At 37.2% G+C, this 16722-nt stretch overlaps 1 protein-coding gene across 1 annotated transcript; it reads left to right on the top strand.

Moving 5' to 3' along the window:
- The first annotated feature begins 388 nt into the window (after positions 1-388).
- LOC104120900 (calcium-binding protein CML37-like) lies at positions 389-7072 on the top strand. Its single transcript, XM_070188381.1, has 2 exons — positions 389-1100; positions 6535-7072. Exons 1-2 carry the CDS (start codon positions 544-546, stop codon positions 6935-6937), a joined length of 960 nt encoding a protein of 319 aa, XP_070044482.1. The 5' UTR covers positions 389-543; the 3' UTR covers positions 6938-7072.
- The last annotated feature ends 9650 nt before the right edge of the window (positions 7073-16722 follow it).

The raw sequence follows: 16722 nt of genomic DNA, 5'->3' as shown, positions 1-16722 counted from the left end.
AGCTGAAATCAAATTTAAGGTATTTATATATGTTTGTCGATAAAAAATTCATTATTAGTAAAACTTCAAGACTGGCCTACCACCCCCAACTCTACACACACAAACCAAACGCGTCAAATTTACGTACAAGATAAGACCATATCCACAAGCTCTGTCTCTCATCACTATCATCATATATATTTTATAGCGTGTTGTCCTTTTACTTTTCAAACCTTCTAAAAACCTGATTCTTTTTATATCTAGAAACAAACGCCGTACAACATCCAAATACAGTATTTTCATAATTCCTACTGCCCAGCACGAAGTTTCCATTACGTGCTTTGCCCACGGAATAATGCCAACTCCCACTGATTCTTCACCCCAACTATATACCTGTTATAAATATATCCCTTTCCTCTTCCTTCATCAACATATCCAAAGTTTTCCTTTTAGCTTCAAGTTCAACCCTTTTCACACTTATTGTATTCTACTTACATATCTCAAATTATCTTGAAAGGAAAAAACCAGTCTAAGACTTACTAGTTTAGTTGTTATACGTGCAACATGTGCATGGAATCAGTTTCTGTACCTAGTGTTGAAAACAAATCTTATTTCTCAAGATTAAGGAAGAGGTTTTCACTAAAAAAGGCAACGACGACGACGACAACAACAACAACTATTACTACTGATTGTCTTTCGATGAGTAGTAGTAGCAAAAGTAATAATAGTGGCGAGTTAGAGAGGGTATTTACATACTTTGACGAGAATGGAGATGGAAAAGTGTCACCGGCTGAGCTAAGGAGGTGTGTGAAGGCGGTAGGAGGCGAACTGACGGTGGAGGAGGCGGAGATGGCGGTGAGGCTATCGGATTCCGACGGGGATGGATTATTGGGTTTGGAGGATTTTACAAAACTAATGGAAGGAATGGAAGAGGAGAGGAATAAGGAGAGTGAATTGATAGGAGCATTTGGAATGTATGAAATGGAGGGGAGTGGCTACATTACTCCTAAGAGCTTGAAGATGATGTTGAGTCGACTCGGTGAGTCAACTTCCATTGATAACTGCAAAGCTATGATTCAGAGATTTGATATCAATGGAGATGGAGTTCTCAACTTTGATGAGTTCAAAGCTATGATGACAAGTTAACTAGATTTCAACACACAAATAGTGTAATTATACATGTACATACTTCTTTGGCCTTGGGCAGCTTGTTGTTTGTTTCTTGATAAAAAGATAAATAAATTCTGAATTTCTGATTAATGATTTTTCATTGTTATTTCTACATCCATAGATACATTTTTGTAAAGAATTTCATGGTTTCAGAAAAATCAAATGTTGCATTATTAATTAGTTAATTATATATATATAAAGATTAAATTATAGCTGTGTGACCCTTTTTCCTATCAGTTATCCTTGGCAGCTGCTAAGACATAGGAGTGTATAGATAATAATGGACTTCAGAGATGTCAACGGTATAAATGTTATGTTTGACATCCAATAACATGAATTTCCAAGTCATATATAGGAGTCGAAATATGAAAATGGTCCAGTCAATCAATTATTTAAGATGGTATACATGTGATTTGCCTATTTAATTAATTGCACACCTCAAAATATCAAATTGTACGGTCATGAACCTGATGACATGAAGTTGCTGCCTTCAAATTTTATTAATCCATTCATGTATTCCGTAACTCTATTATTATAATTATTATTAATTTTTTTTATAACAGTCTTACACATACTATTGATTTCACCGGATATTTACTATGGAGTCAACGGGTGAAATGAGGGAGATAAATGAGTTTGGATTATTTTGACACGTGGCATTCAAAGGATTCTAATTTTGAATAAAATGACTCGTTATAGATAATAAGGAAATATAGGATACAATCTACTAACTGTAAGGTCATTTTGAAGTGAACTATTAATGGAGGACTTGAACGACTAATTTCGCAAAATTCAAGGATATATTTACACCATTTCCCAGAAATTAGTGAAGGGATTCTTTGAGAGGAAATTCAGAAAAATAGTCAGAGTTGAAAAATGTTCTATACAAAAAAATGATACTCCTTTAGAAATAATTTGATGGTAAAATATATTTTTATAATAAGATGATTTATACCTAACACAAATATCTAAGACTTTTTTAAAACTATAAGTTTCAACTGTCCTTTTTTAAAAAATAAATAAAATTATGTTCTATCAAACAGGGACGGATCTACCTTGTCGGATTGGAATGTCACTCCACCCGCACGCTTCAACAAAAGTTCTTAATAAATATGTTGATATCTATAAAAAATGAGTTATATATATAAAGTGGCACCCAAACAAACGGCATCTGGGTGCCACGGTTCAGGACTTGCTTTCGAAGTCTCTAATATACCGCGGGGTCTGGGTTCAATTCCGACGCCTTTTTTCCCTTTCTTTTGTTTTAAATTCTTTTTTCTACTTATTAACCCTAGATTTTGGGCCTTGGATCCTCATTTCTTCTTCCATTTCTTTTCCTCCCCCCACCCCCCAATTTTTCTTCCTGTTATTTGCTACTAAAATCCCTCTATCTTCTTTCTTTTTTTAAATTTCTTTATATTAACCTTCATTTTGCTTCCTACAGTTATATCTTTATCATAAGCAATTTCTTTCGATGTGTAATTTTAAAATTCTAAGTAATTTCTAATTTCTCTCGTTCTTGTGATACAACATTAATTTATATATTGAAGTATAATTTGAATAGTATCATTTGTTGGCTTTTGAAAAAAATGTCATGATTAATAGAGGTTTAAGTTGATTCTCATAGATTGATAGCTTTAGAATTTTGGCTTTGGAAATAATTGTCATATAAAGCAACAATTAAATTGAAAAACTTTGTCCAAGAATAATGATAAATTAATCAAATCAAACAAAAATTATATAGTAATTAAGATACTCTTTAAGAAGTTTTCTAATTGCAGGTGTATTTTCATGAAATATTTTTTTTTTGTACTTTTATCTAGAAATTAGTAAATCAAGCATAAAAAAGTTGAAACTAAAATCGAACTTATTTGTTTTTTTAAATAAATGACCTAACTGGATTAACCAAAAATTAACTATCATCAATTCTTCCTATTCGGTATTTCTGGCTAGTGGTAGATATATCTATATATATATAGTGACACCCACAACATTCAAATCTTGGATCTGCCTCTACTATCAAACATCACGTAACAAAAAGATGAACACTATCTTAGATATGCATTCTATGGAAAACTAAACTAAAGCTAAATGATGAAAAAAGATTCTATACAAAACTAAACGCTAAGACCACATTTGTTACATCGACGATATGTCATAGCTCGAATTCTTCAACCACATCTCACCCCTTGAATCAAAAGAAAGGTAAGAGAGATACTAGTAACCAACAAGAAACAATATGCCAAAAATAGCTTTTAGTTCAGCTCCACCAACGCCAAAAATGTATTATAATATTAAAGTAATCAAAATCGGATAAAAGATTTAAACTTTATATGAATTGAGCGTTTAATTTTTTTAGTATTAAACTTATTATATTTTTAAGTTCAAATCTATTATTTGTTATAATTTTAGTAAATTTTGCCCGTAAATTTATAATCCGCATCGAAAATTATGAGTTCAATTGAACCAGACAGAAATATTCTACGTATGCCCCAAGTAGTAAAAGAAACATGGTAAAGAAGAGATGCATGGCAAATTTAAATAAGATATTCTATATTTAAAAGCCTCAATATTATATACTCTATATATATGAGCATCGTTTTTTGAAAAATTAGACAAGCGAGGATGTGAAATGAAAAACAAAATGAGAAGTTGGTTTTATAAAGTACAAATAATTGAATGAATTTAACGTTGATTGCATCACAACTAAAATGAGAGAACTCAGAAAACACACTTCTTCCATCCCAACTCATGTGACTCCTTTTTTTTAGTCAGCCCCTTCCTATATTTGGTAACAATTCAACTTTAGATTTTTTTTTTTATCCTTAATGAGATGATTTCTAGCTAGCCCACAAATTTATATAATTTATTTTAGATTACAAGTTTCAAAAGTCTTCCTTTATTTCATAAACTCCATGTCTAGTAAAATACTTTCATATAAATTGGGACGGAGAGAGTATAATTTATGTAAGGAAAATAAATGATAAGTTAGATTATTAGATATAGTTACGTGACTAACTAATGAATAGAAAAATATAATTCAGTAGAAACATAAAAGAAGATTGACAGAAAACTATTTTGGTTATATTAATTAGTGAAACAAATGAAGTTATTAAATATTAATATGACAAAAAAGAAATAAATTTATCAATAATAAAAAATAATTATATAGATAATATACTGTTTTGTCTGTATCCGACAACAAGTTCGGGTTCATGCCGGGTCGTTCGACTACAGAAGTTATACACCTTGTTAGGAGGTTGGTGGAACTGTACAGAGAGAGGAAGAAGGATTTGCACATAATCTTTATTGACTTAGAGAAAGCGTATGACAAGGTTCCTAGAGAAGTTCTCTGGAGATGCCTGGAGGCAAAAGGTGTGTCGGTTCCTTACATTATGGCAATTAAGAACATGTATCATGGGGCTAAGACTCGGGTTAGGATAACAGAAGGCGACTTTGAGCATTTTTCGGTTGTAATGGGATTACACCAAGGTTCTGCGCTCAGTCCGTTCTTATTTACCCCGGTGATCGACGCGTTAACATACCATATTCAAGGGGAGATGTCATGGTGCATGCTATTCGCCGATGACATAGTTCTGATTGATGAGTCGCGAGCCGGTATTGACGAGAGGCTAGAGGTTTGGAGACATGCTCTTGAGTCTACGAGTTTAAAGCTAAGCAGGACGAAGACGGAATACCTGGAGTGTAAATTCAGCGCTGAGACAGGGGAAGTGGACGTGAATGTGAGGCTTGAATCACAAGTCATCCCGAGTAGAGGCAGGTTCAAGTAGCATGGTTCGGTTATCCAGGGAGGATGGGAGATCAACGAGGATGTCACACACCGTATTGGGGTAGGATGGATGAAGTGGAGGTTAGCATCTGGAGTCTTGTGTGACAAGAGAATGCCACCAGTACTCAAAGGTAAGTTCTATAAAGTGGTGGTTAGACCGGCCATGTTGTATGGAGCTGAGTGTTGGCCTGTTAAGAACTCACATATCCAGAAGATGAAAGTAGCAGAAATGAGGATGTTGAGGTGGATGTTCGGGCACACTAGGATAGATAAGATTAGGAATGATGTTATTCGGGAGAAGGTGCACGTGGCTCCCATTGATGACAAGATGCAGGAAGCGAGACTTAGATGGTTCGAACATGTTCAAAGGAAGAAGCCCAGATGTTCCGGTACGGAGGTGTGAGCGGCTGGTTGTGGAGGGCACGAGAAGAGGTAGAGGGCGACCTAAGAAGTATTAGGGATAGGTGAGTAGACATGATATGGCGAGGCTCCAGATTTTCGAGGACATGACACTTGATAGGAAGATGTGGAGGTCGAGTATTAGAGTTGTAGGTTAGGATGTAGTTGAGTATTGACTTACTTCGTACCATTGTGGGCCTAGCCATGTAGGGTTTTTGTCTAAGATAGCTAGTGACAATGTTGTGTTTTACTACTTTGCTTTTAAGTGCATGTCCTATTTACTAGCTATCGTTTTTGCTTTGCATCTTTCTACTACATTTCATGGTATTCATATTTTTCCTATGATTGTTGTGATGATACTAATATTATCTCCTTTTGTCCTTTTGTCTTTTTTGTTTTCTTGAGCCGAGGGTCTTTCAGAAACAAGCTCTCAACTCCTTTGGGGTAGGGGTAAGGTCTGCGTATACACTACCCTCCCGAGACCCCATTAATAAAATTTTACTGAGTTATTGTTATTGTTGTATAATATACTATTATATATATATATATATATATATATATATATATATATATATATATATATTAATTTTGGGTTCCTTATATTTGTTTTGGGCAGTTGCTCTAGCCGCCCCTGCTTATCCTAAAAGTTAGCTCTTTCTCACATCATTGTCATCTTTCATAGCGTGTGTACTTTTACTTTTCAAACTTCTAAGAACCTTATTTTTTATTTTAATTTCTAGAAGTTTCTATAAGCGGTAAGCCCACGTAAAATTGGACCGCCATTTAGTTGCCACTAACTACCACTTTCTGCTCCCCTTCCCACTCATTCTCCAGCTCACAAACGAATGTTCCATATAAATATCCCATTCTTCTTCCTTCAAATTCATATCCTTTGTTGTTTTTCAAGACCTTTGACCAAAAATAATTTCCCAAGTTTTTTTTGTTTCAAGTTCAACCCTTTTCACAACTTATCCTACTTACATATCAAACTATATATCTTGAAAAAGAAAGAGTAGTCTAAACTTGGTTGTTAGCATGTGTACTATGGAATCAATTTCTGTACCTAGTGCTGAAAACAAGTCTGTTTTCTCAAGCTTACGGAATAGGTTTTCGCTCAAAAAGGCAACGACGACAACAACAACAACTGACCATCTTTCGGTGAGTAGTAGTGGTAGTTACAATGGCGAATTAGAGAGGGTATTTACATACTTTGACGAGAATGGAGACGGCAAGGTTTCACCCGCTGAGCTCAGGAGGTGTGTGAAGGCTGTAGGAGGTGAACTGACGGTGGAGGAGGCGGAAATGGCGGTGAGGTTATCGGATTCCGACGGGGATGGATTGTTGGTGTTGGAGGATTTTACAAAACTAATGGAAGGAATGGAAGAGGAGAGGAATAAGGAGAGTGAATTGATAGGAGCATTTGGAATGTATGAAATGGAGGGGAGTGGCTACATTACTCCTAAGAGCTTGAAGAGAATGCTGAGTCAACTCGGTGAGTCAACCTCCATTGATAACTGCAAAGCTATGATTCGGAGATTTGATATCAACGGAGATGGAGTTCTCAGCTTTGACGAGTTCAAAGTTATGATGACAAGTTAACAAGAGTTCAAATTACAACTAGTGCTCTATAGTACTATTTATGTACATAAATATTCATTCGTCTTGGGTCTTGTTTTTGTTGATTTATTACTTCTAAGCAATAATATGACTCTTGAGCTCAAATATTAGTTCTGATATATGTTTTTTATTTAGACTTTTCAATCTGTAGATTCATAATTGTAAAGCATTTCTTGGTTACATATAACTTCTGATGCCAAGGGGACTTCAGCTATAATTTGTATTATCCAATTCTCGAAGTTTTCTATTTTCAATACTTCCCACTGTTGCCAGATTTTCCCATAATTCACTTTTACTTGTCTAAGTATTCTAAAATTAGATTTTTCACTTTTAATATATCAAGAGAAGAGAAGACAATTTCTTTTTTCCTGTTATACCTTCAATATTAATTACTCATTTCAAATCATTTTCTCAAATCCATTAAAAATATACATCAATTAATATGAGTATCATGGTAAACTATGCACTTTATTTATTATTTCTTAAGGAGTGTGCAAAGTCCATAATTGATAAATAAAAGTGAACGATGGGAGTATATGTTTAAGGTTTCACATGCACTAGAAGTGAATGCAGGTTAAAACCGTTTGATGCCAAGGCTTTAGTCTTGTCTTGTTGATATATTCATGTGGCGTATTTTATAACTTGGGTCTTGTCCTTGTGCACACTTCCTAAGCACTCTCAGGACAAGCAATACAACATATCTAGATGGTCGTTGCCTCCCGCATAGTCCCTTTGCCTAATACTCCTTCTTGAAGCTCATCGTTAGAACGTGCCATTTGCCCGACTGACACTAGTGCAGCTCGCTCAAGGCACGCAGCGTTACAGGCGCCTAAAGATAACAAAGGCAGCCCAAAACACTTCACCTACACTGTTATCTCTAATAAATTAATACACATATTTTCATCTTTATTATAACTTAATTATGGTGATTTAGTATCGTTAGGTTTAAACATGGGGTGCAAACAAATGTTTACCAAAAAGAATCATCTAAATAGAATCATTATTATGTTTATTGACTAATTAAGTACTAGATTATAACCGAAAAGTATTATGCGATGATGAGTGATTATGTAGAGATTATATATTACTAGCGAACAATATTATAAATTTTTATATAACAAATATTAATAATACATGAATTATTGCATGAGAATTATCTTTTTTTTAATAAATAAATTTTCCTAGTTATAGTGGGGGTGTTGTATAAATCAAAAGCAGTGTTTCGTTATTACAACACAAGGATATCGCATACCCTTTAAAAGATGCGGCGTAGGCGATTATAAATAGGTCACCCGCCTCTAACTACAAAAAAAAGCCTAACTAAAAAAATATTGGCCTTATCATATTTGTTCCTCATGCTAGGAATTTGGTCTTTATCCAACATAAGAGGTCTCTTAGCTTCCGTGGGCAATTGCTGGTTGGAGTAGAAGAAAGCAGACTGTTGAGTTGTTGCTGCCATTTTAGCTAAACAATCAGCAAGATGATTCGCCTCTCTATAGTAGTGCATAATATGGATTTATGAGTTGTTTAAAATGTCTCCAATCTTATTTGTGATTTGAACCAATCTATAGTTAGATGTATTCTCCTTACGAAAGATATCTACAATGTAAAGAGAGTTCAACTCGAGGATGGCTTGTGTGGATCTATTTTGCACGCACCAATTGATACCAGTCCATGCTGCCTGAGCTTCAGCAAGGTTGTGATTTTCGCCATTGAAGAGTACAGAAAAAGCCATGATTATGTCTCCATTCTCATCTCTAAGAGCTTCTCCTAGCCCTGCCTTTCTTTCACCTTAGAGATAGCTCCTATCAGTATTGATCTTGACCTTGCCCCTATCTAGTTTGCTACATTGGACCACAATGCATTTGTGGACAAGTTGTAATCTTGTCAATATGTCGCTGAAGATATTCCAAGGCATTCTGAGTTTGCATTTAGGATAAGGATTATTGATTGTTGCCTCTACACTCCAAGAGATTTGATGATTCAATCTATATATGTTGAATTGTTTTTTATCACCATACCTGCACCCACAATATTCTTTCAACAAGAACCAACATATGATAATAGGCGTTATATTTAACACTAATCTATGTACATCATTGACAACCTTAGTGGTCCACCAGGTGTTCAACATATATCTAATGGGGCGGGGGTGCTAAGGTATACCAAAAGCATTTCCAAATAGATTCCAAGTATAACTAGCAACTTGTCCCTCTATGAATACATGATTCATGCTATAAGTAGAAGGGTTTAGATAACAGTTACATTTAGAAATAATTTATTTTCCAAACTTAGTAATCACCTCATCAAAAGGTAGTTTACCTTTCCATAATATCCAAGTCAAAAAGGACATTTTAAAAGAGATATTAGAGTTCCATACCTTGTTGATGAATTACACTTTAGGTATAGACTTCCTTACCAGATTCCAAGCACTCTTGTTACAGTATTTGCCATTATGAGAAATTTTCCAAAAAACTTGATCATCATAGTCTTGATTGCCAATGGAAATGGAGTTGGTGTGATGGACTAATTGATCTGGTAATGTGTCCTTCAACATTCAAATGTTCAAGTGAACATTTGTAATGAACCTCCCAACCAAGGTCTTAGCACTTTTTCTAGTGTTAGGAAACAAGGATGCAAATGGGCCCTTTAATGATAATTTATCCCTCCAAAAACTACTAGTCCCAGAATTTACCTGCCAAACTATATGCTTCTCTGTAATATCCCTCACCTTGAGAACATGACTCCAAGCATGAGAATTACCTGGAGCCAGTTTCTTTGAGGCTAAATGAGCCCTTACACAGTATTTATTTTTGATGAAGGTAGACCAAAAAGATGATGTTGGACTAATCCTCCACCACATTTTCATGGCTAACATGTCACTAATGTCCTCAATTCTCCTGATACCAATGACCCTTCCTCTGTAGGTAGAGCAAGGTTGTTCCAGGAACTCCAATGGTATTTTTTATTATCAACAGAGTTACCCCCAAAAAAGTTAAATAATTTTCAATTAATCTAATCACACCTTTAGGGGGGACATAGCAGATAAAGTATAAATAAGGATGGATTGGAGCACACTTTTAATCAAAATAACTTTACCACAATGAGAAAGAAACTTACCCTCCCATCCATTAAGTCTTTTAATAATCTTATTAAGCATGTTGTTAAAATATTAAATCTTTTTCCTTCTCACATAAAGAGGGCAACCCAAATAGGTAAAAGAAAAAGTCTTATCCATAAACCCTAAGCGGTTTCTAATCCTGTTGATTCTGATAGCAGCAATGTTAGGAGTAGTTAAGAAAAAACTTTTATCTCTATTTACAAGTTGACCAGAACTCCTTTCATAATTAGAGATAGAGATATTTTTCATGACCAATTTAATAGAGATAAAATCACCACTAAAGAAAATAATTATATCATCAGCATAAACTAAGTGGTTAATCTTTGGAATATTAGTAGGCATAGAGAAAGGGATGTAATTAGGATTCCTGTATAATAAGTTAAGAGATCTAGACAAAACCTCACAAGCTATTATGAATAATGAGAAAGACAAGGGATCTCCTTGTTTAAGCCCCTAAGAGGATGAGAAGAAGCCATGCCTAGTACTATTCATAATGACAGTGTCATGACCCAAAATCTAACCGTCGTGATGGCGCTTATCGTGGAACTAGGCCATCCACAACTCAACATCTCAACACAGTAAAATATTTGAACATAAAGACAGAAGTAATTTAATAATTAAGGAAAGCCTTTTTTAAAATAGAAATATCCAAAATACGATACAATCCATCCAAAAACGGGGGTGTCATAGAGTACATGAACGTCTAAACCAGAATACATTCCACTATAGTGTCTAGAAAATAAAAACTGAAATACAGATAGAGATAAAGAAGGAGAGTCAAGCCTACGAATTCCATGCAACTACCTCGATAGTCCCCGGGATCTGGCTCCTTAATCAACAGCCGCCGTAACCAGAAACACCTGGATCTGCACACGAGGTGTAGGGAGTAACGCGAGTACAACTAACTCAGTAAGTAACAAGTCCAACCTTTGGACTGAAAGGTAGTGAAAAACTCAACCGGTACAGTTAAGAATAGAAATAACTGTGCATAAACGTAGGCATGCTTTCAAATTAAATAAATAGTTCAAGTCAGTAAAGTAGATCGAGTATGAATAATGTGAAGAATATAACTCTTCTACTTCTACATGCCAATGCACATGCTGTATGTGATGCACCATACTAATAGCCTCATGTACTCACACCCACAATGCTCAACCACTTGATATTGTATATGGCCCATACGGCCCAGGGAAAATTCATTCCGGAATATATACATCACTGACCATTAGTCACCCAGTATCGAGGAAGGCCAATTCGGCCCATGGAGAAGATCCATCTCCAGGTATCAAATTTATTGGATAAGATCTATGTCTAGGGAAGATCCATCCCTAAATAATATCAACTGCGCTCACTGGGGTGTGTATAGACTCCAGAGAGGCTCCTTCAACCCAAGCGGTATCATAAAATCAATATAATTATTGCGGTGTGAAGCGTGATCCCATAACTGTCACTCATAATCAGGCCCTCGGCCTCACTTAGTCATCAATCTCTCCGATCTCACTCACGGGCTCACAATGTCATGAAAAACTAGCCCGAAACAATGATATGATGTATAAATAAATAACAACTGAGACTGAGATATGATATGAAATGAATGAATATGACTGAGTACGTAATATCAATGAAATTAGTAAGGTGACAGCAAGAAACAACCACTATGGTTCCCAACAATACCAACACAAAGCCTAAACATGACATCTAGCATGATTGACAAGCTCAATTACTTTATCACATGATGAAAACACGGATATCAACAATATAGAATCGCTATACGGTGCCATGGAATCAACCAGGTAACAATTCTCATGGTTCACGCCCGCACGCCCATCACTTGGCATGTACGTCACCTTAATACCAACCACATAACACATAAATTCAGGTTTTCGAACCCTCATAGCCAAGTTTGAAAGTGTTACTTACCTTAATCCGGGCAAAACTCTAATCTAAAATGCATTTGCTTCTCAAATCGGTCTCCAAACCTCCCGAATCTAGCCGCAAGTAGTATAATACAATCAATATACGCTAAAGGAATCAATTTCATAAGAAAAAGCACAAAATTATAAGCCAAAATCCGAAATTGGCTCAAACTGGACCCCGGGCCTACGTCTCAAAATCTGACAAAAGTCACGAAACTCGAAAGCCCATACACTCACGAGTCTAACCATACCAAATTTATCAAAATTCGACACCATTTGGTCATCCAAATCCCCAAAATTTAGTCTCCAATTCTTTAGCCCTAAACCCCCAAAGTTCACCTAAAACACTCACCAACTAGGTGTAAAATTAGTGAAGAAACATCATTATTGAAGATAAATGGACACAAGGAGCTTACCTCACTAATCACTTCAAAGTCACTCTAAAATCCTTCAAAATCCGAGCTCAATGTGGAGAAAATGGTGAAAAAACTCGAAGTCACGTATTTATATGTTCTGCACATGCCTTTCGCACCCGCGACCTCTTATCTGCACCTGCGGAACCGCTTCTGCGGAACCGCTTCTGTGGTGATTCCTCCACTTCTGCGAAATTCACTTAAATCATTGGGCTTACACCCATGCTCCAGGTCTCGAACCTGCAGAGGCGCTTCTGCGGCCCCTCAATAGCTTCTGTAGAAACTGCCTTCCCTCACTACTCCGCATCTGCGTAGCCCTTCTCGCATTTGCGGGCTCGCATATGCGCACTTTCCTTCGCATCTTCGCTTACCCAACGCCAGCCCCAGCTCCGCATCTACGTAGCCCCAGCCGCTCCTGGGGCATCGCACCTGCATTTAGCACCCTCGTAGGTGCGATCACACGTGCAACAAGCCAAACTTCAACAGTCCTCAACTTCCATTTCATGTCCGTTAACCACCCGAAATCAACTCGAGGCCCCCGAGACCTCAGCCAAACATACAAACATGTCATAAAACATCATACAAACTTAGTCGAATCTTCAAATCACCTTCAACAACATCAAAAACACGAATTACACACGAATTCAAGCCTAATGAACTTCAAAATTTTCAAATTCTACAAACGACGCCAAAACCTATCAAAACACGCCCGATTGACCTCAAATTATTGCACACAAGTGACAAATGACCCCACGAACCTACTACAACTTCCTGAATCGGAATCCGACCTCGATATCAAAAAGTTCACTCCCGGCCAAACTTTCCAAAATTCCAACTTTCGCCATTTCAAGCCTAATTCTACTACGGACCTCCAAATCACAATTCGGACGCGCTTCTAAGTCAAGAATTACCCAACGGAGCTAACGGAACCATAAAAATTCAAATCGAGGTCGTTTACACATAAGTCGACATCCTGTCAACTTTTCCAACTTAAGATTTCAATTAAGAGACTATGTGTCTCAACTCCCTGTGAATTCTCTCCGGACCCGAACAAACTACCCGATAAGTCATAAAGCAACAGTGAAGTACAAAAATGAGCAAAAAAAAGGGGAACATGGCTACAACTCTCGAAACGACCGGCTGGGTCATTACATCCCCCCTTTTAAATAAACGTTCGTCCTCGAATGGGTCTCGAAACATACCTGGAGTCTCAAATTGGTATGGATAACTGCTCCGCAACTCCCGTTCGGTCTCCCAAGTAGCCTCCTCAACTGGCTGACCTCTCCACTGCACCTTTACTGAAGCTATATCCTTTGACCTCAACTTCCGAACCTACTGACCTAGAATAGCCATATGCTCTGCATCATAAGTCAAATCACCATCCAACAGAACCGTGCTAAAATCCAAAACATAAGACGGGTTGCCAACATACCTTTGGAGAATAGAAACATGAAATACTGAATGCACACTCGACAAGTTAGGTGGAAAGGCAAGCTTGTAATCCACCTCCCCAATCCTCTGAAGTACCTCAAATGGCCCAATGAACCGAGGGATCAACTTGCCCTTCTTATTGAACCGCATAACACCCTTCATGGGTGAAACCATTAGCAGAACCTTCTCCCCAACCATGTAAGACACATCACGGAACTTCCTGTCGGCATAGCTCTTCTGCCTGTACTACATCGTGCGACCACTCCTGAATCAATTTAACCTTGTCCAATGCATCGTGAACCAAATCAGTACCCAATAGCCTAGCCTCACCTGGCTCAAACCAACCCACCGGAGATCTACACCGTCTCTCATATAAAGCAGCATACAGAGCCATTTGAATGCTTGATTGGTAGCTGTTATTGTAGGCAAACTTCGTGAGTGGCAGAAACTGATCTCGAGAACCCCCAAAATCAATGACACAAGCACGCAGCATATCCTCCAATATCTAAATAGTGCGCTCGGACTGTTCGTCCATATGAGGGTAAAATGTTGTACTCAACTGAACCTGTGTACCTAATTCTCACTGCACTGCTCTTCAAAAGTGTGATGTAAACTGCGTGCCAAGAGTTGTTCCTAAACCTTCGAATCACTATTCCACCTTACCATGCAAATACACAGGGGTGATCCCACGTCCCCTATTCCATATAGGCCTCACAACACTACATAATTGATGATCATTACTTCAATCTTAGTCCGTAAAACTTAGAACCCAATTTCCAACATCCAAAATTTCTTACAGGACCCGAGTCTCACATCTACACATTGTATGAATTTGAAAAAGTTGTATCAAGCCATAACCATAACTCCAGATATAATCATATAACATACTAGACAACTTGCATACTCGCAACACCATTCTTGATCACCGTAACTACTCAAACCAACCAAATACTAGTAGAAAACCCCACATTCAACAGAAGCTCATTCCAAAACCTTCGTACACCACCGATGATAAAAGAAACATACATGAACTCAAAACCATTAACCAAATCAACATGTCATGGAGCTTCATTCGTTCAACAAGTACCATCGCCAATTATTTAAGCCGAATTCTAAATTATTCTCCCAAACATGTCGTAGTCAAATATGAAAGTACCCATTCTAGGTCCAATGACCTTATATTATCAAACACAACTATTCCACAGATATGCCACACCGATATAATTTAAGCCATAAACTGCGTAATTCGCGTACCCAAAAATGGAAAATATCTCAAAGAAGAGAGTCGTTTTGTAGGTTCAACAAGAACCACCACAACCGTAATGTTATGAGCTCATCTCATATAGTATAACCAAGACACACAAATCTAATAACGGTAGCTAGGTCTCCCATAACTCATATTAACATCACCCGCACGTGCAACTCCCGTGTTATAGTATCAATATCTGGACCCGCACAGACAACTCACGTGCTAATAATATCAATACATAGATTTGCACGGACAACTCACGTGCCAATAACATAATCCACCTGACATGGTCACAGGACTTCGGTCCAAGCATATCATACAAGAGCAATCAAATAAGTACATATGTACATGATAAATGAAATAATATTCAATGTTCCTGGACTGGTATAAATAATACGCCATAGAGTAGACATGTGCAAAGTGTGCTATCACAACTCAAACCGGCAGGCTAACGCAAAAATAGTAACTACCAGGTTTATTCAGGGAATCAACCTCTTTGTAACCTCAAGCATAACCTAGATAGTTCTCAAGAAAGGTATGAATACGAGAAACGTTATAACTTTACGCTTAACAGTCAACTCTAGGCAGATCGTAGCCTAAGCATTCTTTCGAGTATGAATACTTGCTCCGATGCCCGCACATAGGCTCAAACCCCACATATATGCACACTCATAGCGCGTTAATTAGCGCAACTAGGGCCTCCACTAAGTTTAAATAAAACACTCACCTCAAGCAGGCAGCAACCCTGAAACAATATGCTTCAGAGAACTCCCAATCTCCAAATTCATAGAACACATGAACCATCATAACTGATCTCAACTCCAACACTCGAATGACTAACACATCTTTCATTCACGATCATCCCACGAGGAATACTTTCATAATTCGTTCGTGCCACATAGTAATAATTTGAATGTCAGTAGTCTATCAACTAGATGAGTACCGCAATAATAATAAACATTCGCAAGTCAAAACACAACGAAGCTACTGAAATACGCACCCTTTTCAAGGATTACCGAGCAACTATAACATTCGTCTAAACATTTGAAATTGATCATTATGTCCATAATTCGTGATCTTTCTTTTAAGACTGAACTGCCACATCAATCATGCCATCATGTGACAAGCACAAGAATCTCGTTCTCAACTTTGGGTAACTAGCAAATTACATACCTAGTCATTTAGAAATCTTCCTTTTGCTTCCTTCCAGAGGAAATCATAATACAAAACATGTTCCCCACACCGGTAGAAAATATCCAGTTCAAACCATGGTAGAAATCATCCAAAACACTTTAAAATCCATTCACCTAATCAAGCTATCAGAACTAAATTCCTCTAACTCGACCAAGCCACGCAGGTCACCAAACCCAAGAATATTGCCACCAAAACATTTGTAGAGCCTCACCACATTATAATTACCCTCAAGTTGACACTTCTCCTTGTCAGAACATAATGATACTTACAAAAAAACTCACTACAAGACATCCTAACATAAAACGACACCGCACTAAGGCCCATAAGCCATTGTATTCTTCTTAAGCACCACAAAGTACCACAACCGAGACACCCACTTTGCTCAATTCCAAATTGCACCTCCCAAACGGGCCGAAGACACATGCCCCCTTAGCACAACAACA

This window comes from Nicotiana tomentosiformis, chromosome 11 (genome assembly GCF_000390325.3).
Source record: "Nicotiana tomentosiformis chromosome 11, ASM39032v3, whole genome shotgun sequence".
Classification (NCBI taxonomy): Eukaryota; Viridiplantae; Streptophyta; class Magnoliopsida; order Solanales; family Solanaceae; genus Nicotiana; species Nicotiana tomentosiformis.
This window is presented reverse-complemented; position numbering and strand designations above follow the sequence as displayed.